At 40.9% G+C, this 27,923-nt stretch overlaps 2 protein-coding genes across 6 annotated transcripts in view; both read left to right on the top strand.

Moving 5' to 3' along the window:
- The first annotated feature begins 12,091 nt into the window (after positions 1-12,091).
- Positions 12,092-27,923, top strand: part of PRKAA1 (protein kinase AMP-activated catalytic subunit alpha 1) — a 46,531-nt gene continuing 30,699 nt past the window's right edge. For 2 of the 5 annotated variants that reach the window (XM_032627255.1, XM_032627260.1), the window contains exon 1: positions 12,092-12,236. In XM_032627255.1, the coding sequence (XP_032483146.1) occupies positions 12,110-12,236 (127 nt within the window). In that variant the 5' untranslated portion in view covers positions 12,092-12,109. Of the gene's footprint in view, positions 12,237-13,441; positions 13,574-27,923 lie in introns of all 5 variants that reach the window. The other 3 variants (XM_032627258.1, XM_032627257.1, XM_032627259.1) reach the window with 3 other exon arrangements.
- LOC116750537 lies at positions 12,450-27,743 on the top strand. Its single transcript, XM_032625278.1, has 3 exons — positions 12,450-12,758; positions 22,944-23,002; positions 26,645-27,743. The coding sequence occupies exons 1-3, from the start codon at positions 12,450-12,452 to the stop codon at positions 27,105-27,107; spliced, it is 831 nt and encodes a 276-aa protein (XP_032481169.1). The 3' UTR covers positions 27,108-27,743.

Consider the following 27,923-nt stretch of genomic DNA (forward strand, 5'->3'; position numbering starts at 1 on the left):
CTCTATGGTTAGTCAGCAAACTGATTAATCCAATCCCAGATTAAATTAATAATTGTTTGAAAATAGGCTTGCCAATTGATCAAAAGTATAACTGTCAAACAGGCAGAATGCCCCTGATGTTCTGACAAACACTCTCTAACTCTGACAGCACTCTTATTTTTGTGTTCTCGAGGAAGCATCTTTCTATAGCTCACATGAACTGACCAAAGAGGAAAGCAGGAAATCTTTGCTTTAACACATAGGCCACAAGGCACTGCTCAAGATCAGTGTCTTAGAATACAGTGTCAGACAGTGTCTTAGAACACTGCCAAGCACAGCCTAGTTACTTATACTATAAGTCTTACCCAAATGGATCTATACGTGAAACTAGACCCAATTACTAGGGGAAAATGTGGGGAACACTGATCCAGCATTCCCAATTCTAAACATGTACCCTACACAAGCACTATCACAAGGGTACAAAGTTATATGCCCATGGGCATTTGTTGCATTATCTGTAATACAAAAAATAGAAACAACTTAACCCCCTAAGTACAGGCTGAGTTAAGCAAATTACTGTACCTCTTTACAATGGAATAGCAATACAACTGCTTAAAAACAGAACAAACCAAAAAAAAAAAAAAAAAGGCTTTACTATAAAGCTGCAGTAGTCAAGATAGTGTAGTATTGGGACTTCCCTGGTGGCACAGTGGTTAAGAATTTGCCTGCCAATGCAGGGGACGTGGGTTCGAGCTCTGGTCCGAGAAGATTCCCACATGCCACAGAGCAACTAAGCCTGTGTGCCACAACTACTGAGCCCGCATGTCACAACTGCTGAAGCCCGTGTGCCTGGATCCCATGCTCTGCAACAAGAGAAGCCAACGCAATGAGAAGCCCACGCACCACAAGGAAGAGTAGCCCCCACTCGCTGCAGCTAGAGAAAGCCCATGCGCAGCAACAAAGACCCAATGCATCCAAAAATAAATAAATTTATTAAAAAAAATAAAAACAAGACACAGGCTTGGAGAAAATATATGCAAAACATATATGATAAATGACTTGTATTCAGAACTTAATAATTAAAAAATAAATTGCCCAATTTTTAAAATGGGCAGAAGATTTGAATAGGTAATTCACCAAAGAACAAATATGCATGGCAAATAAACACAGGAAAAGATGCTCAACATTAATATCAGGAAAATGGGGGCTTCCCTGGTGGCACAGTGGTTGAGAGTCCGCCTGCCAATGCAGGGGACACGGGTTCATGCCCCGATCCAGGAAGATCCCACATGACGCGGAGTGGCTGGGGCCGTGAGCCATGGCCGCTGAGCCTGTGCGTCTGGAGCCTGTGCTCAGCAACGGGAGAGGCCACAACAGTGAGAGGCCCGCGTACCGCAAAAAAAAAAAAAAAAGAAAGAAAATCAGGGAAATGCAAATTAAAACCACAATGACATAGTACTACACATCTATTAGAATGGCTAAAATAAAACAAATAAATAGATAAAACTGATAATACCAAGTGCTAACGAGGAACAACTGGAATGCTCATTCTTTGCTGGTGGAAATGCAAAATGGTACAGCCACTTTAAAACAAGTTGGATGTTTCTTAAGGTTAAATATATACCTACTATAACCCCATAACTCTATACTATAACCCTATAACTCCTACTCTTGAGTATTTATTCAAAAGAAATGAAAATGCAAAGACTTGTATGTGAATGTTCATAACAGCTATTCCTGCTCCAAGAATTAGAAATAATAAAACATCAAAACTAGAGAATGGATAATTTTTTTTTTTTTTTTTTTTGCCCGAGCCACATGGTTTGTCGGGCCACAGCAGTGAAAGCACTGAGTCCTAACTGCTGGACCGCCAGGGAACTCCCCAAGAATGGATAAATAAATTTTGGTATATCCAGACAATGGAATACTATTCAGCAATAAAAAGCAATAAGCTACTGACAAATGCAACAACATGGATGAGTCTCAAAAGTGTTATGCTAAGTGAAAGAAGCTGGATGCAAAACACTGTATATTGTATAATTTTCTTTATATGACATTCTGAAAAAGGCAAAATTATAGTTACAGAAATTAAAAGGTCACAAGGGAATTTTGGCAGGTGATGCAATTATTCTAAATCTTGATAGTGGTGATGCTTACACATAGTATACATTTTTCAAAACATTGAAATCTACACCTAAAAAGAGTGAGTTTTATTTTATGTCAATTACACTTCAAAAAACTTGTCTAAGAAAAAGGAGGGAAGTTAGAAGATAATGGAGCAATGACTTCAAAACCCTCAAGGAAATTCTTTACAACTTAAAACCCTATGTCCAACAAAACTATAATGTGTAAGGGTAGAATAAAGACATTTTTAAACACATAAGCTCTCAGAAAATTTTACTTCCCTGAGGCTTTCTCATAAAACTACTGGTGAGATTGTTCCACCAAAACCAGGGAGAAAGGACAAAACAAAAACAAACAAACAACAAAAACGGAAACCACGGCATTAGGAAACAATAAACCCAACGTAGGAGAAAGGGAAGGGACTCTCCAGGACAATATTGAAGGGGATTCTCAGGTGAGAACTCTGAGACAGGTATAGAAGGCAAACAACTGAAGCAGGTACGAAAGCTCTAGGAGAGTTCAAGAACCTCAGACTGATAATACACATCACATGTTCCATGTCTTTGAGAGATTTTAGACAACTGGTGCAAGTTCGGGTTGAATCAATAAGTACTTAGAAATCTAAGCAAGTAAAAACCATGACAAAGTATTAATTCCAGGCGAAACAAAAAGCCTTTTATAAAGGTCAATTATAATGTACATGATCCAGTAAGGTGCCTAGAACATTCTCCATGTTAAAATTTCAGAGTCAAGCAATCTAGAAGCATTTCAGTAAAAATAAAATATACTAGGCTTAGAACAAATTCCTAACATATAAAAAACTCCTGAACTCCCATATAAAACCAACTTAATTTTTGAAATTAAACACTCTACACATGTTATAATGTACTTTAATTGTACTTTATGTAAGAGAAATAATAGATATAGACAATATGAGAATTACATTAGTAATTTCACATGATGGTCACATAGGTAAGGAATAATATTCTTTACTAAAAAAAATCAGGTCTTTAACTCTCTTCTTTCTTATATAATTTATTAGTTTTAAGGAATCCACCAGGGGCTTCCCTGGTGGTGCAGTAGTTAAGACTCCGTGCTCCCGATGCAGGAGGCCTGGGTTTGATCCCAGATCAGGGAACTAGATCCCACATGCATGCCGCAACTAAGAGTTCACATGCCATAACTAAGGAGCCCATGTGCCGCAACTAAGGAGCCCACCTGCCAAAACTAAGAAGTGCTGCAACTAAGGAGCCAGTGAGCCACAACCAAGACCTGGCGCAACCAAATAAATAAATAATATTTTTTTAAAAATCCACCAAAGCTATATTACAGCTCAGTTCTTCAGAGTATATCCTCAACACATTTAACAACTTTTTTTCTTTTTTTTCTGTTTTGGCTGTGCTGCATGGCATGCGGGATCTTAGTTTCCTGACCAGGGATCAAACCACTGCCCCCTGCAATGGAAGTGGTAAGTCCCTTACATAACTTTTAATAAATCTCTATCATAGTAAGATTCTTTTAGAAAGTATAAAATATTTCAAAATATTTGAAGAAAATATTTTAGAATGGAGATAAATCTTTTAAAAATTTTTTAAATAGTTTACATTTTCCTTGTTTCAAAAGCCTTTAAGTGTGACAGAAAAGATATAGATGAACCTTAATGGAAATTGCTAAGGGAAAGAAGCCAGTCTGAAAATACTACATGCTGTATGATTCCAATTATATGATATTCTGAAAAAGACAAAATTATAGAGACAGGAAAAAGAGGAGAATGGTTGAACGTGTGAAGCAACAGGAGATTTTTTAGGATAGTGACACTATTCTGTGTGATACCATAATAGTGGATACAAAAAAAAAAATAGTGGATACATGACATTGTTGAAACCCACAAAAATTTACAGCACAGAGTAAAGCTTAATGTATGCAAATTTTTAAAAATCATATGGAAAGTCGTAGTATAAGGCCTAATATAAAGTCTCAATATTATGTGTTGCCTTAACAGTCATGTTTATTACCTGGGAAAAATGGGAGGGCCTACAATGGCCTATCTGTATATCCCTGTCCCTACTCTTGCCATAGATAAGTTCCTCTAGCTAAACCTCTAACTCTCCATGCTGAAGGGACCAGGCACAGTCAGTGCTGATCCCTGAGTAGTTAGTTTCAGTTCCCTGCCAGCTTGTGGAATTATTCAAACAACTAATCAAATTCTTCACAGGAACCAGAGGGTACCTCATCCTCTTGGTACTACAAAACTCTCTCCCACAGCCTCTGGTTGTTCCTTCTGTTCCTGAGTGCGACTTCCGTGTGGCAGTGCCTTCTCTATGTGGTACCCTCCTGCCCGAGAGACTGTGAGTATATGTGGCCAACAGACTGCTGTTGATGTCATCTGTCCTGTGTCGGGTGTTATGTGTTTGGCTATTCCCAAAACCCTAGGGAGGGAACTCTTCCCTCACCAGCAGGGTGACTAGGAGGCAATTAAAACAGAGGTTGGGGGACCGGAGGATGGAATGCAGATTGTGACAACATAATCTGTCTGTATTGTACATATATGAAACGACCTCACTGAAGAGGGTGGAGGAAATAGGTGATTACCTAAGGAAATGGTGGCATTCAAGATTACCACTTGGAAGTGAGTGAAGTCGGTAAAACTAAAGAGAAAAGCAACTACACAAAAGCACTGGACTCAAGTTGATAAAACTGTTATCCACAGGAGTAGGGTTAATAATTCTGATACTTCCATAAATGTACACTCATGTTGAGCAATTAGGTAAATGGAAGTTAAATGATGGAAGCTAGGTTTCTCACTGTTGGAGCAGGAATTTACAGAAAAGCAATGGGAATGGCTAGAATAATCTATGCGGCAATGAATTAGAGTTGGTTGTATGGATCAGTATGAAGTCATGCTTAGCTTAATATAGACAGGGGTGGTTCCACATAGAGAAACAGAGATATGGGTATATTTATTAGTTAGAATACACACATATATTTCCTTGCTCTGTCAGCTGAGAGGGTCTAGAAGCAATTACACTCCAAATACCAAATCTTGGGTTCTAATACCACTCTCCAATAAAAGTAACAAGGACATCTTTGAGAAATGGCTGATCCTAGGACCAGGACAGGAAATATACAAGTTCAGCATCTTGTAGTGTCAGTAAGTAAGTGACAGACAAACAAAAAACAAAAACAACATTGATGGGCTTCCCTGGTGGCGCAGTGGTTGAGAGTCCCCCTGCCGATGCAGGGGACACGGGTTCGTGCCCCGGTCCGGGAAGATCCCATCATGCCACGGAGCGGCTGGGCCCGTGAGCCATGGCCGCTGAGCTTGCGCGTCCGGAGCCTGTGCTCCGCAATGGGAGAGGTCACAGCAGTGAGAGGCCCGCGTACTGAAAAACAAAACAAAACCAAAAACAAACAACGTTGATGGAGGCATGTCAAAGGGATACAAGAGCCAACTGAAAGAGCACCCAATGACCAAAGCTGGAACAATCTGAGCAATACAATGAAGGAGTATTGGATTATAACTCAGTGTATAAAGTAAATATTCATGAGTCTATACTGCTCTAAATAAATGATCAAATAAATAAATGGGAGAGAAGAGAGAAATCTCCTGTGAAGAATACCAAATAATTTAAATAAATATCCCGCCTTAAAGGAGATGGAGCATAACTCCCCAATCCTTAAGTGTGGGCTATGCTTAGTGATTTCCTTTCAAAGAGTACAGTATGGAAAGGAGGAAAAAACGAGTGACAATACTATAGAGAAACCCAAATAGACCTTTGATGTGATTTGATTAAGATAGACCATTGTTTGTGTTCTTCCTCCCCAAACCCATAACGCCAATCTAGCCATGAGAAAACACCCAATTCCAATAGAGGGGCATTCCAGCAAATATTTGACTAATACACCTCAATACTGTCAAAGTCATAAAAAACAAAAACCAAGATATCTGAGAATTGTCACAGCCAAGAGGAGCCTAAGGAGACATGACAATTAAATGTAATGTGGTATCCTGAATGGGATCCTGGAACAGAAAAAGCACATTAGGTAAAAACTAAAGAAATTGGAATAAAGTATGGACTTTAGTTAATAATAATATAATATCAACACTGGTTTATTTTTCTCATTAATTGTAACAAATGTACCATATAATGTAAGGTGTTAGTAACAGGGGAAGCTGGGCATGAGTATATGAGAACTCTGTAGTATCTTTACATTTTTTCTGTAAATCTAAAGCTGTTCTAAAAATAAAGTCTACTTTTAAAAAAGCATCTGGGAAGCCTAGAGAGTGCTAATATCCAGCAAAGTAAATAATAAATAAATAAGGAACTGAGGGGAAGGAAAATACGTTAATCCAGGGATGAGGTTAGAATACTAACATGCATGCCTTTAGCAACGACGTTCTTGGTTAGAGGTAGGCTGTACATTTGGGTCCACAGAAGTAAGGAAGCTTTGCATGTCTGTTTCTCATAGCAGCCCTCAGCACCCTCCTGCACTGAGGACAGAGACAGCAGCACAAGAGCAGACAGACCTGAGCTGGGCTGCTGCCCGGAAGCCAGTCTATAAAGGATACTGCACATCTCGGGGGCTCCAAAACGTCACTCTAATCTTTACTTACCTGAGTTCTTCTTGGAAGGATGCGGCTAAAAAGAACTACTTTGGTAAGTCACTTGGGGTGGGATAAAACCTCCTCACCCCACAAAATGCATGGTTAGATGGCCTGTGGACTGCTGCCTAAGAAGTTAGGGTCTGGGAACAGCAGGGTCTTTGTTTCCTGGGACACTGCTCCAGACATCCTTTACCTCTGCCTTTCCACTTAAATAAACGTTGAATAAATTTTTCAAGAATACTGTTTTGAAGGGAACCAAATTACTAGTTGGAACAGAGAGCCCAATTATTAGCCTATTAAAGGCATCCACATGTTATCAGCCCCTTGTATTACCAAGTTGAGTAAAAACGAATCTAACAGTAACCAGAGCCAGACAGTCCAACGACCTCTCTCTGATAGTCTCAGATGGTCCAAGGGCACAATTTAGACGATCAGCCTACCCTTCAGGCAACCATCCAAGGACATTATTTCCCTTAACTGATAAGAATAGGGCAGCAAAGAGTTTGGAGTTACGTTTTTTTTGGTGAATGACTATTCTTCGTGCTGCTGATCACGGACAGATTCACGTGCCTGATACTTAGTGAACCAACTGAGAGGTGGGCAGGGTTGACATTTTCTTATTAAAAGCAAGGAACCCAACCAGGACTAACCAACCACATTTACCTAGAGATGGACCGAGGGAGTCCTTGTGAACAGTGCTAAGATTTTCCCTAGAAAACAGCTCTGGGCCTATTTTTACAAGGGTAATTGAAGCTTAAAATTCATCATCATGAGGGGGTTGCAAAAGTTTTAACCTAAAAATATTTCAAACCAGGAGCTGGGAATCATCAACCCTAGATAAATAGGGGAAAACTATCCGCAAACTAATTTTAATCACTGTAACTTCCTAGAGAATATCTAACATAAATTGGCTTTTTTTCCTGTTTCTTTCATAGGCTCACATTTCTTCTGGATCTTCTTAATTATCCATATTCTCTAAGTGAGCGTTCTGTCCTTGGGTCCCTTAATGCTACAACCTGGGGAGATCTCACCCAAATTCACTGCCCTACTCTGCCATTTGTTTGGTGAGGACACCCAATCTGTATCTCTACACTGACCTTTTTTTGGGCTAATAGACCTGTATTACCCATACATTCCTGGATATCTTTCCTGAAGGTCTCTCAGATGCCTTAATGTTACAGACAGAATTCATTATTTCTGCTGAACCTCCATTCCCCATCCTCCTGACAATCTCTCCAGAAACCTGGGAGGTAATTAGGATTCCTTCCTTTCCCGCTCTGTCCACACCAATCTCTGTACCTCACTAATTTCATATCTAAATAGGTCTCGAGTTTTTTCCTTTTTTTTTTTTTTTTTTTTTGTGGTTCGCGGGCCTCTCACTGTTGTGGCCTCTCCCGTTGCGGAGCAAAGGCTCCGGACGCGCAGGCTCAGCAGCCATGGCTCACGGGCCCAGCCGCTCCGCGGCACGTGGGATCTTCCCGGACCGGGGCACGAACCCATGTGCCCTGCATCGGCAGGTGGACACTCAACCGCTGCGCCACCAGGGAAGCCCATACATTTTGAATATAGCAGTGGGTACATGTCAATCCCAAACTCCCTAATTATCCCTCCCCCTCCACCCTTCCTCCCTGGTAACCATAAATTCATTCTCTAAGCCTGTGAGTCTGTTTCTGTTTTTTGTTTTTTTTTTCGGTACGCGGGCCTCTCACTGTTGTGGCCTCTCCTGTTGCGGAGCACAGGCTCCGGATGCGCAGGCTCAGCGGCCATGGCTTACGGGCCCAGCTGCTCCGCGGCATGGTGGGATCTTCCCGGACCGGGTCACGAACCCATGTCCCTTGCATCGGCAGGCGGACTCTCAACCACTGTGCTACCAGGGAAGCCCATTTTTTTTCCTTTTTATACATGGTACCTGCCTCATCATTTCTTCACTAGGCGATTGCAAGTCTCTTGTCATACACATTTGTCTTGCTCTTCTCCAAACTATCCTCCACACTAAAGTCAGAGTTAAAAAATTTTTTTTTCTAACAGTTAATTTTTTCAACTCTGTAATATATGCATAAAGTTTAAAACCAAAACTTTACAAAAGAGTACATAGGGAAAAGTCTGCACTTTGCACCTGACTCTCAGTCACCCAGTTTGCCTTCCCAAAGGCACCCATAGCTATCAATTCCCTTGGTAAAGATTGTATTTCTAAAAGGCATCTACTTCACATCTTCCCATGGCTCACCACTGTCTATAAGAAAATGGTGAAATTGAGAAGCCCATATGAGGCCTCTCAGGGTTTTGTCCTGTTTCTCTCATTTCTTCTAGTCAGTCCCTCTATCCATCCAGATTTTGTCTGCTGTAAGCATTTTGCTCTTCCTTAAAAAGTCTAAGGCTTCCTTCCCTCTGTGATTCTGTATATGCTGTTTCTCTCACCTGGGATGCCTTCCCCAAGTTCCTTCATCCCCCATGCCACCCTTTTCTTTGAGTACAAAGTACTCTTAATACTCCTCTAAATATGTTCAATTTTAAAAGACTTTGTGGACCTCTGCAGATAAAGGTTATGCCCTTGTCTCATGAAGCCCTTTTAGGACCATATGTATATATATTTTTATTATAGCACCTATCACATTGCTTGGCCATGTCAAAGGCAGTACTATGTTCCTTTGTTCTTTGAGTCCTCAGAGTTTAGCAGTCTGCCTAATGCCTAGTTGTTGAATAAATATTGAATATTAGTTACAATGTAACTACTATTAAGGATATATTAGGCTGCATTAATAGCAACACAGTACTTAAAATTTTTAGTTCTGGCCACCACATATACAGATAGATGTTGAGGAAGTATAGCATCTCCCTGACAATGTATGGTTTACTAACACTGTGATGGCCTTAACAAGAAAAGACTAACAGGGTGCACAGCTCCCTCAAAATCTCTGAAGGGCTAAAGAGGAAGCAGCTGACAACAAACTAGTGAGTTTCCCCATGAGACCAGAGGTTCTCCACCACAGTGTTCGGGCATCTTGGTTTGTCTTCATCAGTGCTGAAAGGTATTGTAACTTATTTGTGCTAATAAAAGTTAAAGTACTGAAATTTGAAAACAATTTACTTTTCTCCCCTCTTAAACTAGACTGGATTCGAGGTTACTTCTACAAAGTCACTCCTGCCCACTTCTATTCCAATATACTTTGTTGAGATAGGGGTCCAACTGATGGGTCCGGAAACTGGGCATAAGTCACAGTTTACCTTATCTTTACTTCCCCCCCGGAAGAATGCTAAACATGTGAATATTATCTATTGTGGGGTTGGGGGGATACAGAGAACTGTCCTCCTAGATTATGAGCTTCTCCAGGGTAGGGACCATGACTTTTCATTTTGTGTCTACCCATAGTGTCTGGGTGGAAGAAAATGTGACAAAAACTTTTTAAAAGGACTGAAGGAAAGAGAAAAAGCAAAGGAATAAAGGAGGTTTATCATTTACTTTCTTAGAAACTGTTAATTGAATTCCATTTTTAACTCAGCATAAGAAACAAACAAACAAAAAAACAGCAAGAAAAGCTGCTTAGGGACTTCCCTGGTGGCGCAGTGGTTAAGAATCTGCCTGCCAATGCAGGCCACACGGGTTCGAGCCCTGATCCAGGAAGATCCCACATGCTGCAAAGCAACTAAGCCTGTCCGCCACAGCTACTGAGCCTGCGCTCTAGAGCCCGCGAGCCACAACTACTGAGCCCTCCTGCCACTACTGTTGAAGCCCGTGTGCCCAGAGCCCGTGCTCCACAGCAGGAGAAGCCACCAAATTGAGTAGCACGTGCACCGCGGCGGGGAGTGGCCCCCCGCTCGCCGCAGCTGGAGAGAGCCTGTGCGCAGCAAGGAAGACCCAACACAACCCCAAAATAAATAAATTAAAAAAAAAAAGCTGCCGAAACTCACATTACAAACAGTAAAGGTTAAGAAACAACAGAGCAAAAATTACAACAGTAACCACTGCCTACCCCCCAAATATCTCAGTAATCAAAGATTTCTTAACTTTTTGGCTCTTCAAGAAGAGCAGTCCATAATACAGTAGGAAGTGATTATCCAAGGCTAGTTGTAAATGTCCTCTGATTATCTGATGTAATTCTAAGCTCAAAGGCTTTTGCCTCTCCTGCAGTACCTTGCTTGGAACAAAGCTGTGCTTAATGCATAGTACTTTTATTTCATAAATATAAAGTATATAAAAACTAGAAGAGTTGAGTAACTTTCACTGGGAAGGAAAAAGGTAACATTTTTAGTGTTTTTCTTTTTTATATTATTTTCATGAAGAGTCTAACTCTGCCCATTGACACCTGTCCAAATGCTATGACACTGCAAAACTGAGATCACAAACTTTTTTTGGACACTTGATTTTGCCCATGTTAAAGGAATATAATTGAGTAACACACTCACTTAAAATTTTATTACAAATAAGCATACTTTCTCTACTCCCCCTGTGATATGCCATGATCCCATCTGTATAGACTAACTTTTACTCACTGAAAGTACAATAAATATTTGTCGATTGATTTGGTTGATGCAACTGTAAGCCTTGTTTTCAGTTCAAAGTCTACATTTTACTGGTAATCTAAAAATATTAATTCCTATACATCCAAATGTCTGGGTAGCATCCTGCTTCCCGAACACACACACATTCACCCTTAACCCCAACCTGCTCCTTCCTCAGAGCTTGTTGTGGGGATAACATTTCAGGAGGGCATCCAGCAGGAGCAAAGACCAACATCTCTCGCTTCTTGAGCTGTCGAGGTGCCCAATAGCAACTTAGTGGCTCAAAGTAAAAAAGAGCAGCGCGGGTGGCAGGTGGGGTGGAGGAAAAGGAAACTTCATCAAAGATGCAAGTGACAACTCCCAGGGGCTTATAGATTCCATCCGAACAGGAAAAATGAAAAGGTTAGAAAACAGTGGCAGGGTGGTGTCTCCAGCCATGTTTCAATTCACGGTGCACTGATAACAAGCCACATATCTGCCTTACCCAAGCAACTTCCCCAGTGCCCATCTCCCCACCTTGGAATAGGAAGGGGAGCGGGTCCCCACGACTCCGGAGTAATAATTAGGGGAGACCACTGCCTGTAGAGACTCCGCCAGATGAAAGGAGCCGAGGGGCTGCGGCCCTTCTCTTCAATCCAGGAAGCCCCCTCCCGCGCGCAGGTGGGCGGGCGCCCGATGCCGCAAGGATGCAGGGCATGGAGCGAGGTACCGGGGCCCCTCCCAGAGACCCCCGCCAGCCCCGCCAGGGGGAGCGTCTGCGCCCGACGGCCGGCTGCGGGGACACGGCGGACGGCGCAGGGCGGTGGCTCGGCTACGCGGCTCCTCTCCCGCGTCCCCACCCTCTCCCCGCCCGCCCCCGGCGCGGCCCTGCCCGCCCCCTCCACCCCCTCCCGCGGCGCCATGCGCAGACTCAGTTCCTGGAGAAAGATGGCGACAGCCGAGAAGCAGAAACACGACGGGCGGGTGAAGATCGGCCACTACATCCTGGGAGACACGCTGGGGGTCGGGACGTTCGGCAAAGTGAAGGGTGAGGACCTCCGGGGCAAGGCTCGGCCCCAGCCCGGGATCCGAGTGACTTCCGCCTTTCGCATCTCTTCATCCTCCCCCGCCCCCTGTGTTCCTCGTCCCCAGGGCTCGGCAGTCCCTGTCCAGGCTCCGGCCGGAGTAGAGCCGGAGGCCACGGCGGGACTGCGGAGCGGCGCCCCCTGGGAGGGCGGGGGTGGGGTGGGGACTGGTCGCCATGGCGACGGTGCGACGGCCGGAGGGGCTCGTCCGTGCGAGGGGCGGGGATGCAGAGGTGCGAACTTTCCCAGGCCTGACGGTCGGGGGCTGCACTACTCGCTCCCTTAGCTGGGTGGGGGCGCCGGGGTCTTGGCCGGGAACCCTGGAGAGGCGGCCCGCCGTTCGTCCCAGCTGTGATCCCTCGGCTCAGGGCCAGCCCATCGGTTCCTTGGCCGTCCTCGGCATTGTCCATATTTCCGTCCTCTTCAGAAGGCTGTTGACTTACCTGCCCTGGCTGATTCTCAAGTGTGAAATGTGTTCCCCCGAAGTAAGGTTGCTTTGGGGAGTAGTTTACAGAGTTTAAAAAAAAAAAAAAAAAGGCCATGTTGTCGGAAAGGATCACTAATTTTTTTCGGAGCAGTTAATGAATATAAACTGGTCCTACATGTATTTGTGATCCTTGATTTATAGTCTGAAAGCAGACGCTGTGCCTTCCGTGTTTCTGAATTACCAAACCTGGTAGGCAGTGCATATTTTGCTTCCAGATAGTGTTTATTAATTCACTGATGCAGTTAGTTTCCGTTTATTTTCACAGGATATTTATATTTTAATTAATAGTTTTATGTACATTACTTGAAAAAAAATTTTTTTTAAAGAAAAGTGGAATCGCTTACCCTTGTGTTTCAATACAGTATTCCGGAAATAACAAACTTGCTCTCCAGTCCACCAATGCTGGCACAAAAAGTTTAATTGGAAATTTTGTGAGGCATAAATATTTTTTCCTTCAAAATATTTGACTTTATTATTAGGGATGTAGAGGAAGGAAGTATGGAACTGATAAAAATAATTCATGCATTGGCTTTGGATAAATAGCCTGTGACTTGCATATACTAAGCTCTTGGTAAATATTTGACTTGAAAGAGAAAAAAGTTTGTGAAAGTCTATGCAGTGAATTAACTAACTGAGCCTTGCTCTATCGGAGCTAAATAAACATTTTCTGATTTTATCTAGGGATGGAAGAGGAGAGCCCTTCCTTCTCTTGCTCTTTCTGAGTCATAGAACTGGAAAATTGCTGTATAGCCCACAGGGAAGCAACTGCCTAAACCTTCTTAAGAAAATCAGCAAGGCCAACAATGTAAGAAAGTAAGAAGCAAATGCCAGAATAGGGTAATAACAGCCATTAGGGTGGGTCTGTATTAGGCCAGTAAGATGTTTCTGTGCTTCTGAAGTTATTTATTTTTGGCGATGTTGTCTCTTTACTTGTTAGCAATTACAAACTTTCAGTTTATAAGTATTTGTAAGAAATACTCATTAATGCCACCCAAATAGTAATAACAGTTTTGATGCCTTCACCCCTCCCAGAGTTCTGTTTGGATTAGGATACTCATTGTTTTCCTAATATAGACCTGAGCAGAGTCAGGTCTCACTTTCTTATTGGCTAGGTGGCTTTTGGCATGGCAGATAGGAAAGCAAGAGGATATTTCTCATTTCCTGGGTTTGATCTGTGATGTGGCTGTGCCTTGAATCCCTCCAGTGACTGCTATTCCTTAACCTTCGCTCCTCCACATGTGCTTCTTTTGAAATACCACACACCGTCAAAGTCAACAATCTCTCCAAATATAGAAAGGCCAGTATTAGTTAAACGATCATAGGTTTTATAGATATGGTTCATTTGTTCATAAATACATTAATTGATGGTGGTCAAAATCTTCAACCAGTGCATTTTTTAAAGTTGTTAAACAGTTGGGATGCTTTCTGCCCCAAATAAGAAAATCCAACTCAGCCTAGCCAAGAACATCTCTTTCTGTGGTTCTCTGTCCAGAGCAAGGAAGCCCCAGCATAGCCCTCATGAGTCTCATTGGCTCAATCAGTCCCTCTGGCCAGGGATATCATGTGCTAACTGGCTTAGGCTTGTGTTCCTATAAGTAGGCACTAGCAGGAGAGATGGTATTACCCTTAGAGGAATATGGCCCACTCCTGGACGTGTGTGTGTCGGGGGGGACATCTTCTTCTGAAGTACTTGAATAGTATGGGGGGACAGAGTAGATACCTACACAGAAATGGGTTTTTTTTAGAAGAGAGGAAAGGGGACATAGCTGCCCAGTGAGCAAGCAAAAATAGCCACTGTAGTGGTGACGATGGTAACTTACAGTAGCCAAGAATTCTTATAAATTATATGATTAGCCACATATTTCAATGGAGACAATTTGGATTAGCTAGAGGTTTTAAAATTAGTCATACACATTGCTAAATTTAACATAGAAAAGGAGTCTAATAGAGGATGTTATACAGATATGCAGAAAAATTCCCGATATGGTATTCCACCTTATAGGAAACTTATTGGGAGAGGGTGCAGAGAGGACTTTAAATTCATATGAATTATTTTGTTTCTTGTTACAGGTTTAAAAAAGATCCTTCGGTAATTTAATGGTAACATTTTGAGGGGAAACTTTAAATAGACAACTAGGGTTAGTTTGGGATTATGCTTGAATTATCTTATTATTTCCAAGATACTTTTTTCTCCCCCCCCACCCCCCCGGTTGTCAAGGTATTAGTCTCCACTCCCTTATGGGGTCTACTCCCCTTTCCTCCCAGAACAATTATAAAAGCATGGATAAACAGTCATGTTACTACTGCAGTAAATTTAAATGACAGTTTTTGTTAGTTTTCCAAAAGAAGATGCCTCTTTAGTAGGGTGGGTAGTCTTTGGCAAATGAGTTGTTTATACATACAATCTACTTATTAATTTGGTGAGTATTTCTATATAAAACTGCAATTTAAGATAAATAGGTGACTCTTTGAATGAATCAAAGAAGTTACTTAAAAGCTTCTTTAAGTAAAAAATCGATATGTGAATTAGAGCTATATATATCAGCATGGGTGAATTTCAAGTATATAAGGTTAGGCCACAAAAACAAGAAGTTGAAGAATATATATAGTCATGTTATTCATATAAAATTTAAAAACATGCAAAAACACTCATGCATTACTGGTAGGAGTACAAATTTGTACCACCTCTATAGAGTATGACAGTATTTATTAAAGTTAACCCAGCAATTCAACTTCTAGGAATTTATCCTATAGGTGTATGAAATAATGAGTTATTCATTATCATATTGTTTATAAATACAAAAGATTGGAAGTAACCTTTCTAGTAGGACAATAGTTAAATTATGGTTTATCCATAGTGGTATACCTTGCAGATATTAGGAAAAAAGGGAAAAAAAGCAAGCGACCTCATATAATACAGGGAACAGTTTCCAATTTGTTTTTTTTTGTTTTTTTTTGCGGTACGCGGGCCTCTCACTGTTGTGGCCTCTCCCTTTGTGGAGCACAGGCTCCGGACGCGCAGGCTCAGCGGCCATGGCTCACGGGCCCAGCTGCTCCACAGCATGTGGGATCTTCCCAGACCGGGGCATGAACCCGTGTCCCCTGCATCGGCAGGCGGACTCTCAACCACTGCACCCCAGGGAAGCCCTCCAATGTGTATTTTTAGGAGGAAAAAATAAGGGGATAGTAGAACAAAGTATATAGTATTCCTACCATTTGTGTATAAAGAGCAGGGACAAATTAAAGTAAGTGTAACTACTTGCATATGTATAGAGTGTCTCTTTAAAGATACACACAAAACTGTTACATTAGTTGTTCAGGGGAGGGGAACTAGGTAGCAGAGGGACATGTCACTGTATATCTTTTTATAGTTTTGAATTGTGTAGTGCAGGTATTCAAAAGAATATATAAAATTAAATTTGTAAAATAACCATATGAAAAACATTGTTACTGGATCATTTATGGATTCATACCTGTGGGAAAGACAAACACCACATTCAAGATAGTGGTAACCTCTAGGGAGAGAGAAAGGAGAAAGGAATCTGGGAGGAGTCAGCCTGGGCTTCAGTTGCATCTGTAATGTTTTACTGCTTAAGCTGCTGTTGGGTGGAACATGGGTATTTGGCTTGCCTTTTGGGATGCCTGAAATGTTTGGTTAAGGAAAGGTACCTTTCTCACATTTCCACCTATAGCTTTTAAAACTCGTCTCTCTCTAGGATTAAGTTATTTCCCTGATACTTTTAGCAGTGAGATTTTTTTTTTTCAATTTTAGAGTGAGAATGAAATAGTTGGGTGATTAGAATATCTTTATAAATATTTCCATCTTTGTGGCGTCTCTTTATCAGTATTTAAAATTCTCTCTTTCAAAGTATGATCTTGTTTTACTTCAGGATTACATAGCTGATTAGAAGAGCATGTGTTACACTGTTCTGCAGTTAGACAAAGTTCCCTTTAGAAAGCAATAACAGGTTGTTAGCTAATATTTAGTTGACTCATCTGTTGCTTTTGTTGTGCGGGAGACATTGTGAATTCTGGTAACCTTTGCTGTGAATGACTCAAGTCTTTCATGGCAGAAATACCTGTCTTCCATTTCACTGAAAAGCAACATCTTAGCATTACTGTAAAACAGTGACAGTCTGGAGAGTAACGCTTTGAGCTTTGGAAAAGGGGAGAAATATCTTAGTAATGCATATTCCTGACAAAGTCCATTTACCGCACTGATTGACTTATGGAGCAGCAGTTAATTTGGCTGCAACTGAGTTAAGTCACTGGAGAATCTTTAGCCTAGTTTTGAGAAAAAGTTCAGGTTTTGATATTGTGCCAAGGCTTTTTTTCCCTTCCCACTGCACTTTGATGGTGGGGTAGAGTAGAGAGGTCCAAGACTTGGAATATTTCTAATTAGAAGACCGGTTCCAACTTGATCAGTTAATAGCTTTACTTCAACAAATTAATCTCCCAGAGCCTCATGTTACCTGTATCATAGGTTTATTGTGAGGATCGAATGTGATAATGTGTTTCCTAAGCTATAATAAGGTGACTATATTTTCAAAAGTATTACGCTACTGAAATTCTAATGCTGAAGTACGTTGGCAGTTGGGTTCAAGGCAGATATCTGTGTTCTTACAAGTAAGGAAAACATGACATATTATATTATGGCCTTAAATTAGTAAGATTTTGCTGGGAGGAGAAAGGGAGAAAAAGAATAGGAGATACTGCCTACTCTGAAAGAGAAAATAGTTAGAGAATCAATGTTGGGACATATTTTAAAACTTTTTTTTTTTTGCGGTACGCGGGCCTCTCACTGTTGTGGCCTCTCCCGTTGCGGAGCACAGGCTCCGGACACGCAGGCTCAGCGGCCATGGCTCATGGGCCCAGCCGCTCCGCAGCATGTGGGATCTTCCTGGATCGGGGCATGAACCCATGACCCCTGCATCGGCAGACGGACTCTCAACCACTGCGCCACCAGGGAAGCCCAACATGTTTTAAAACTTTTGAGGGAAAAACCTGTATCCAATTAAGACTGGGAAATACCAGGTTAAACGTTTGATAGGTTTCTTTACGGCAGGGCTCTTTAGAGTCATTACTATATTAATATGTGTAATGAGTTTCCAAAAGGGAGAGCAGACATCCTTTCCCAGACTCCTTGATTATGAAATCTTTTTCTGTGGAGAGTCTCCAGTCCTAGTGTTTTGTAGAGCATACTTTAGAAAGTCTATTCTAATAATTTTAGTTTTATGATTTTTTCTAGCCCATAGAAACTTAGAATCCTGAAATTAGAACATTGGAGAGGAGGCTGTGAGTTGACTCGTGATAGGCTGTGAAGGATGAGACACAACTTGAAAAAGCAGAAAACCCTAGGAGCTGGAACATAATAGTCTGGGAGCAAGAAGTAACTCCCATGGATGTCACTGTGTGAGGGCATAGGGAGTAACTGATGCTCATACAAGGTGAACATTTGCTTGGTTCCCCGTCATCACTGTGTTCCATTTAAGAATTCTTGGATGGGACTTCCCTGGTGGCATAGTGGTTAAGAATCCGCCTGCCGAGCAACTAAGCCCACGCTCCACAACTACTGAGCCTGTGCTCTAGAGCCCGCGAGCCACAACTACTGAGCCTATATGCTGCAACTACTGAAGCCCATGCGCCTAGATCCCGTGCTCCACGACACGTGCACCGCAATGAGAAGCTCGCTCACTGCAATGAAGAGTAGCCCCTGCTCGCCACAACTAGAGAAAGCCCATGTGCAGCAACGAAGACCCAACACAGCCAAAAATAAATAAATAAAATAAATAAATTTATATAAAAAAAAAAAGAATCCACCTGCCAATGCAGGAGGCATGGGTTCAATCCCTGGTCCAGGAAGATCCCACATGCCGCGGAGCAACTAAGCCCGTGCGCCACAACTACTGAGCCTGTGCTCTAGAGTCAGTGAGCCACAACTACTGAAGCCCACATGCCTAGAGCCCATACTCTGCAACAAGAGAAGCCACCACAATGAGAAGCCCACGCACTGCAACAAAGAGTAGCCCCTGCTTGCCGCAACTAGAGAAAGCCTGCGCGCAGCAATGAAGACCCAACGCAGCCAAAAATAAATAAATTTATTAAAAAAAAATGAATTCTTGGACATGTGTAGTTCAGTTTAGAAAACCTGTTTTCAAAAAAGATTACTTTTGTTAACTTGTTGATTTTAATGGTGAATATCATAAACCTATCAGTTTCCTAGGGCTGCAGTAATAAAGTGCTACAAACTGGGTGGCTTAAAACAACAGAAATTGTTTTGGAGTTCTGGAGGCCATAAGTCCGAAATCAAGGGTTTAGTAGGGTTACACTCCCTCTGAAGGCTTTAGGGGAGAATCTATTTCTTGCCTCTTCCAGCTTCTGGTGGCTCCTGGTGTTCCTTGGCTTGTGGTAGCAAAGCTCCATTCTCTGCTTGTCTTCACATGGCCCCATTTGTGTGTGTGTGCCTGTGTTCTCTCCTTTTCTTATAAGGACACCAGTCATTAGACATAGAGCCCACCCTACATCTAGGATGATTTCATCCTGAGATCCTTAACTAAGTACACCCCCAAAGACCCTATTTCCAAATAAGATCCCATTCTGTGGATATAGTAGACGTGAGTTTGTGGGAAGGGGGACACTTTTCAACCCACTGCACTTGCCATTACAGTTTATGTGCTTTTGTTTGTTTATTTATTTGGCTGTGGTGCACAGCTTGCGGGATCTTAGTTCCCTGACCGGGGCTTGAACCCAGGGCCTGAACCTAGGGCCTGGCAGTGAAAGCCCTGAGTCCTAACCACTGGACCGCCAGGGAAATCCCTATGTACTTTTAGTTTTATGTTCTTAATTTCTCCCTTATGATGCAGTCATCCCTCAGTATCTGTGAGGGATTGGTTCCAGGAGTCCCTGAGGATACCAAAATCTGTGGATGCTCAAGTCCCTTATATTAAGTGACATAGTACAGTCGGCTCTCCATACCCTCAGGTTCTGCATATGGGGATAGGGAGGCTGAATGTTTATTTACTGAAAAAAATCCTAGTATAAATGGACTGTTGCAGTTCAAACCCGTGTTGTTCAAGGATCAGTTGTACTTTTTGAGTAACTTTTTAAAATTTTTAAAAAAAATTTTTGTGGTAAGCGGGCCTCTCACTGTGTGGCCTCTCCTGTTGCGGAGCACAGGCTCTGGACGCGCAGGCTCAGCGGCCATGGCTCACGGGCCCAGCCGCTCCGCGGCATGTGGGATCTTCCCGGACCGGGGCATGAACCCATGTCCCCTTCATCGGCAGGCGGACTCTCAACCACTGCGCCACCAGGGAAGCCCTTGAGTAACTTTTAAACTGGTTTAATAGAATGAATAAAATGTCTTCTTTGGTATCTTGTATTAAAACATTGAAATCAATAGGAAGCAGGTTTTTATTAGACTGGATTTATTTTTCATATACAAGAAAAAGGTCATAGTAGCAGTGTCTGGCACATGGTAGGTGCAGGTGCTCAATAACTGTTTCTTAAATACATGAATGAATTTTTAGAATAAGTCTTATTAGTATGGGGAATTCAGTCTATTATTCTTTTCAAAACTACAAGACTGTAAGTTAAGGGTTCTGCTTATATGTTCAACTTCTACTATTTATGTTTTATTAAAAGGATATTTAGTATTATTATACTATGTAATATTCTTTTGAGGATTATCTTTTTAAAAATATCACATTTCACTTACCCTTTTTGGAAAAAGCACAAGTTTTTGAGACAGATCTGGCTTTGTATTTTTGCTTTGTCAGTCACTAGCTGTGTAACTTTGGGCAAGTTATTTCATCTTCCTGTGCCTCAGTTACTTGTAAAGCGTTGCTAATAATACTAGTATTCCAGGGTTGGTGAGAGTTGGAGTCAGTATGTTTGGGTACAAAGTGGGTATGTCATGAATATTAACTAGTGAGTTGTGTACCTTAATTATGTATTATAAATCAACTAGATTTATATGTTAAAAAGTAGAAGTCATTTTAAAAAATCTGATTTCAACTTAAGTCAAATGAACCTGTTTTCACCTCTGTGCTCTTCTATGACAGAATAAGTGTTTCTATAGTTTTTGGGTAGTAGGTGAAATCCCTGTCAAGGACTTGGCACTATGTATATATATGTCTAGCAATATTATGTTGAAAATTAACCAAAGTTAGGAAATGGGTTGAACTTTGGAAGCTAGAAATCTCTGGTATTGACGGGATAGAGGAGGATGGAGCAGGTTAGTGAGATTGAAGCTTATGGGGATGGAAACTAGATGCATAGAAATTACAGCTATTATTTATTTAGTACTTATTATGTACCTGGATCTAAGTGGATAAAAGGGACAAATCAAAGAGCTGAGATAAGATTGGCTATATAGGATTAAATCAGAAAATTTAGGACTGATTAGCTAGGAATGGGGGACAGGTTTGGAAGCAATGGAAAATATATAACCCTAAATAACAATAGCCATCCTTTCTTTATTGAGCACTTAACTGTGCCGGTCACTATGGAAAGTGCTTTACAAAGCCTACTTCATGTCACCCTTATGGAGTACGTGGTATTCTGATTTTGAATAGAAGGTTGAAGTAATTTAACTTGTTCAAGTCAAACATTTAGTAAATACCTTCATGCAGGACCAAAGCCCAGATCTTTGTGACTGCAAAGCCCATGCTCTGTACACAGATTGCCTTCTCAAGTGGAAGTGGAATTGGGTGCTTAGCCCTACTCCTGAAAAAGATGAATCTGTTAATACCTATCACTGTTTTTTCCTTCTCTTTGAAATTTTTCTTAATTGAATAGAATATTAAAAAGTAAGTAAAATTTGAAAAAAAGACCAGTGTAGAATAACTTTTAATTATGGCACATTATCATTTTTATGTAAATATTTTTGTATAGCTGGAAAATGTAGAATACATATACAATTTTTGTTTGTTCTTTTCATGTTTATGAGAGCATTTCATGTAGTTTTTCTATGAGAGTCTGTTATGTTGGAATGACAGTATGTTAAACTGTTCTCTGAAATTGGTCATTTAGGTTAATCGCAGTATTTGTTCTTACATAAGACACTGTAATAAACATATTTATGCACATTTTTTCATTTACTTAATTCTAAGTTAAATTACAAGTCCAGGAACAGCAAATTAAAACAAAAATGAAATAGCACCTTTAATGCTATTCTAGGACATTAATTGCCTTTTTATTGCCCTAAAATGTACTGTTGGTTTACACAGCCATGAAAAAGGAATTATTATACTAATATTCCATTAAAAGAACCAAACTGTTGGGACTTCCCTGGTGGTGCAGTGGTTAAGACTCCACACTCCCAACGCAGGGGGCCTGGGTTCTATCCCTGGTCAGGGAACTAAATCCCACATGCATGCAGCAACTGGGAGTTCGCATGCCACAACTAAGGAACCTGCCTGCCACAACTAAGACCCAGTGCAACCAAATAAATAGATAAATATTAAAACAAAAACAAAAAAACCCAAACTGATCATGTACTCTGCCTATTGACTTAGTTTGGAATGTCTGTGTATGTGTGAGAATTTGAATGATCTCTTTACAGTTGTTGTCATGACACCTTCCCCCTCCCTGATATTGTCTTAATTTTTGTTTGAATATTTATGCAATCACACTTTTGTGATTTCTTCCACTGTTTCAAAAGTGAAGAAGTTATGCCTCTCTACTTCTAATTAATTTATAATTTGATGAAATGCTCAAGTTTTAGAAAAAAGTTTAGTTATACCTTGATTGTCTGGTGATTGATTTCATTCTGTTTATTCTGCCTTCTTTATTTTTTGGGGGGGCATCTATTATTTATAGGTGGAATGATATTCTACTCCTTATTACTCATGAGTTGCATTTTACTTGATTCCCTATGCCTTGTCTATCACCTTCCCTCCTACTCTTGCTAATTTCTTCCTAACTTTTTGGTATGTGCTCCATAAAATTTTCTGTCACATATCTGCTGCAACTTACTGCTTTCTAAATGATTTTAGTTGTTCTGTTGTAAAGTTTGTCTTGCACTCTCTTATTTCATAACTTCTTTATTTTCTTATCATCATGAAATAGTTAATAATTTTCCTAGAACATTCACATATTTCTCAAGTGAGCATTATTAATGTCCATTCTTTTTGTTTGCTTGTTTAATTCTTTTGGACTCATTTTGGTGTTTCTTACCTTACAGTTACTTTGGTCCTCTTCAGAGGCCAGGAACGTCCCAAGGACCCAGGCTGCTTTCCATTGGTACTTTCCCCGGCAGCGTTAACTGGCGTATAGTAGATGCTCCATACATAAGGCCAAATGAATGAATTTGAGAGAATGCTTTGCATTTCCTATTCCAGGTCCTTATTTCATGACAGAATGTACATCAAGAGTTTCAGATAAGCCCTAATTGTTTCTTAAAGTTAATTGGGGTTGAAAATAAGCAGAGTATGGTATAAGAGGAGACTGGTCAATGAATTGGAGTTTCATCAACCAGTTGATGAATTGGGTGATGAATTGGAGTTCAGACCCAAATGGATTCTGCCAGTATTAACTGGTATTGTTGCTATTTCCCAGTTCTGTTTCAGTTGTGCAGTTAAAGGGAAAAGGTTCCTACTAAGCCATGCTTGGAGTTTTGGGAGGTAGTTGGGACAGATGAGATTAGTACTTACTCAGTATCAATAAATTAGGTCTCAGAAAGAAGATACTTCCTGAATTAGGGTTTAACAGTCAAGTTGACTCCTCTTAATCACATCTGATTGGTACTGAAGACTGTAGAAAACCTTATCAGAAATTAGAATGTGCTTGATTTCTACAGTTCATTTCAGCTGTGACTATAGGTTTTTCTTCCTCACTGGTTTCATATATATTTTAATGATGTTTTGATGGAAATATATCCAGTGCATTATGTTACCGTGCCATCTTTCAGAAAGCTTCTATAATTTCTTAGCTATGAATGGTTCTTTTTTTTTTTAATTGAGGTATAGTTGATTTACAGTATTATATTCATTTCAGGTATACAACATAGTGATTCAAAATTTTTATAGATTTATACTCCATTTAAAGTTATTATAAAATGTCAGCTATATTCCCTGTGCTGTACAATATATCCTTGTAGATTATTTATTTCATATTGATACACAGTTTGTACCTCTTCCTCCCCTACCTCTGTCTTGCCCCTCCCCACTTCCCTCTCCCCACTGGTAACCACTAGTTTGTTCTCTATATCTGTGAGTCTGTTTCGGTTTTGTTACATTCACCAGTTTTTTTTATTTTTTAGATTCCATGTATAAGTGATGATATACAGTATTTGTCTTTCTGTCTGACTTATTTCATAGCATAATACCCTCCAGGTGCATCCATGTTGTTGTAAATGGCAAAATATCATTCCTTTTTATGGCTGAGTAATAGTCCATTGTTATATATGGATATATATATATACCACATCTTATTTATTCATTCATCTGTTGATGGACACTTAGGTTGCTTCCATGTCTTGGCTATTGTAAATAGTGCTACTATGAACATTGGGGTGCATGTATCTTTTTGAATTATTGTTTTTGTTTTCTTCAGATATGTACCCCAGGAGTGGGATTGCTGGATCATATGGTAGTTCTACTTTTAGTTTTCTGAGGAACCTCCATACTATTTTCCATAGTGGCTGTGCCAATTTGCTTTCCCACCAGCAGTGTTACAAGGGTTCCCTTTTCTCTACATCCTTGCCAACATTTGTTATTTGTAGACTTTTTTTTTTTTCTTGCGGTACGCGGGCCTCTCACTGTTGTGGCCTCTTCTGTTGCGGAGCACAGGCTCCGGACGTGCAAGCTCAGCGGCCATGGCTCACGGGCCCAGCCGCTCCGCGGCACGTGGGATCTTCCCGGACTGGGGCACGAACCCGTGTCCCCTGCATCGGCAGGCGGACTCTCAACCACTGCGCCACCAGGGAAGCCCATATTTGTAGACTTTTTGATGATAGCCATTCTGACAAGTGTGATGTGATATCTCATTGTGGTTTTGATTTGTATTTCTCTGATGATTAGCAATGTTGAGCATCTTTTCATGTGTCTATTGGCCAGCCATGGATGGTTTTGAGATTAGGTGAACTATATAAATGGTACTTAAAAGAAAAGTTAGAGATTCCCTTTACATTGTAGTAGTTTTAAAATGGCACTTTTTGGAGATTAATCCTTTGTCAGTTGCTTCGTCTGCAAATATTTTCTCCCATTCTGAGGGTTGTCCTTTCATCTTGTTTCTGGTTTCCTTTGCTGTGCAAAAGCTTTCAAGTTTCATTAGGTCGCATTTGTTTATTTTTGTTTTTATTTCCCTTTCTCTAGGAGGTGGGTCAAAAAGGATCTTGCTGTGATTTATGTCATAGAGTGTTCTGCTTGTGTTTTCCTCTAAGAGTTTTATAGTGTCTGGCCTTATATTTAGGATTTTTCTTTTCTTTTCTTTTCTTTTTTTTTTTTTTTTTTAATATTTAGGTCTTTAATCCATTTTGAGTTTATTTTTGTGTATGGTGTCAGGGAGTGTTCTAATTTCATTCTTTTACATGTAGCTGTCCAGTTTTCCCAGCACCACTTATTGAAGAGGCTGTCTTTTCTCCATTGTATATTCTTTCCTCCTTTATCAAAGATAAGGTGACCATATGTGCATGGGTTTATATCTGGGCTTTCTGTCCTGTTCCATTGATCTATATTTCTGTTTTTGTGCCACTACCATACTGTCTTGATTACTGTAGCTTTGTAGTATAGTCTGAAGTCAGGGAGCATGATTCCTCCAGCTCCGTTTTTCTTTCTCAAGATTGCTTGGGCTATTTGGGGTCTTTTGTGTTTCACAGATTGCCAACAAACACATGAAAGGATGCTCAACGTCACTAATCATTAGAGAAATGCAAATCAAAACTGCAATGAGGTATCACCTCACACCAGTCAGAATGGCCATCATGAGAAAATCTACAAACAGTAAATGCTGGAGAGGGTGTGGAGAAAAGGGAACCCTCTTGCACTGTTGTTGGGAATGTAAATTGATACAGCCCCTATGGAGAACAGTATGGAGGTTCCTTTAAAAACTAAAAATAGAACTACCATACCTCCCTGCAATCCCACTACTGGGCATATACCCTGCGAAAACCATAATTCAAAAAGAGTCATGTACACAATGTTCATTGTAGCACTATTTACAGTAGCCAGGATATGGAAGCAACCTAAGTGTCCATAAACAGATGAATGGATAAAGAAGAAGTGGCACATATATATAATGGAATATTACTCAGCCATAAAAAGAAACGAAACTGAGTTACTTGTAGTGAGGTGGGTGGACCTAGAGTCTATCATACAGAGTGAATTAAGTCAGAAAGAGAAAAACAAATACTGTATGCTAACACATGTACATGGAATATAAGGAAAAAAATGGTTCTGAAGAGCCTAGGGGCAGGACAGGAATAAAGATGCAGTCGTAGAGAATGGACTTGAGGACACGGGAAGGGGGGAGGGTAAGCTGGGACGAAGTGAGAGAGTGGTATGGACGTATATACACTACCAAATGTAAAACAGATAGATAGTGGGAAGCAGCTGCATAGCACAGGGAGATCAGCTCGGTGCTTTGTGACCACCTGGAGGGGTGGGATAGGGAGAGTGGGAGGGAGACGCAAGAGGGAGGGGATATGGGGATACATGTATATACATATAGCTGATTCACTTTGTTATACAGCAGAAACTAACACACCATTGTAAAGCATTATACTCCAATAAAGATGTTTTTTAAAAAAATGGCACTTTTACTTTATGATTCCCTGATAATCCTTTGGGTTAGACTATGTTGCGGTTGAACATTTGCTCATGTGCTGGGAAGATTTGTATTGTGCGAGTACTGTGAAAGTTAAGAAAGGATCTGGGCGGGTCCCAGCATCAGCTTCGCGAAGGCTCTCGGCCTCTCGGCCTCTCGGGGTGCCGCGGCCCGCAGGCACCCGGCACATGCCCGCCCCTCCGCCACAATACCCAAGAGGAAGGTCAGCTCCGCCGAGGAGGAGCCCGAGAGGAGATCGGTGAGGTTGTCAGTTAAACCGGCTCCCGCAAAAGTGGAAACGAAGCCAAAAAAGGCAGCAGGAAAGGATAAATCTTCAGCCAAAACAGTGCAGACAAAAGGGAAAAGGGGAGCAAAGGGAAAACAGGCTGAAGTGGCTAACCAAGAGACTAAAGAAGACTTACCTGCAGAAAGCAGAGAAACTAAAAATGAGAAGAGCCCAGACTCTGATGAAGCAGGAGAGAAAGAAGCAACTCTGATTCATATCACACATCCGGTCCTATCAGTGGTCCCTGTCTCCCTGCTTGTACAATCCAGAGGAATATTCTTATCAACTATTTTGTAAATGCAGGTGTTTTAGTAGCTCTAGAAACAGTTTTAAAAAGGAGGGAATCCCACCTTATCCCATTTTTTAAGTGTAAATGCTTTTTTTTTAAGAGGTGAAATCATTTGCTGGTTGTTTTTTGGTACAACCAGAAAATAGTGGGATATTGAATATGGAAGGCTTTGATTGCCTTGGGTGTCAGCTTAGCATTCCACAGATGAGGGGTAGCTTTTATATCCTATAATACAAAGCATACTAAATGGCAGTTTGGAGTCAGTTGTGCATTTAATATCTTAAACACTTGAAATTACTTCTTTTCCCATGTTGTTTTTGGTTGAATTGTTTCCTAAAGCAAACCACTCACTCCCTGATCTTGGCTCTCCTGGTCAGAATTTGTGTACTCTGTAACATCTTTGGTTGTGGTAGTCCAGTTCTTCTCGTAACTTTGTTAATGTGCTCTGAACGATTGACAATTTGAGTATGTAGTGTATATGATATTAAATTGTGAATTAGTGGGACTTACGATGTAACAGCATATCAGTATTTGAAGATATTGGTACTTGATACCCTGTCAAGGAAAATTTGCCTCCAAATTTTAAGCTGGAAAGTCACTGGAATAACTGTTCAGAAAAGAATCACAACTACATGATTTTTTAGATTTTTGGTACGTATGTTAAGAAATGTATACAATTTAGGAACTTCCCTGGTGGCACAGTGGTTAAGAATCTGCCTGCCAATGCAGGGGACACGGGTTCAAGCCCTGGTCCGGGAAGATCCCATGTGCCTCGGAGCGACTAATCCTGTGCACCACAACTACTGAGCCTGCGCTCTAGAGCC

The sequence above is a fragment of the Phocoena sinus genome, chromosome 3 (assembly GCF_008692025.1).
Source record: "Phocoena sinus isolate mPhoSin1 chromosome 3, mPhoSin1.pri, whole genome shotgun sequence".
Lineage (NCBI taxonomy): Eukaryota > Metazoa > Chordata > Mammalia > Artiodactyla > Phocoenidae > Phocoena > Phocoena sinus.

Excerpts from the sequence above, each read along its gene's own strand:
- LOC116750537 (XM_032625278.1), top strand. The coding sequence starts at position 12,450 with ATGGCGACGGTGCGACGGCCGGAGGGGCTCGTCCGTGCGAGGGGCGGG. Across the intron at positions 12,759-22,943 it reads GTGAAATGTGTTCCCCCGAA|TTACTTTGGTCCTCTTCAGA; the intron begins GTAAGGTTGCTT and ends CTTACCTTACAG. Across the intron at positions 23,003-26,644 it reads ACCCAGGCTGCTTTCCATTG|CATCAGCTTCGCGAAGGCTC; the intron begins GTACTTTCCCCG and ends GGCGGGTCCCAG.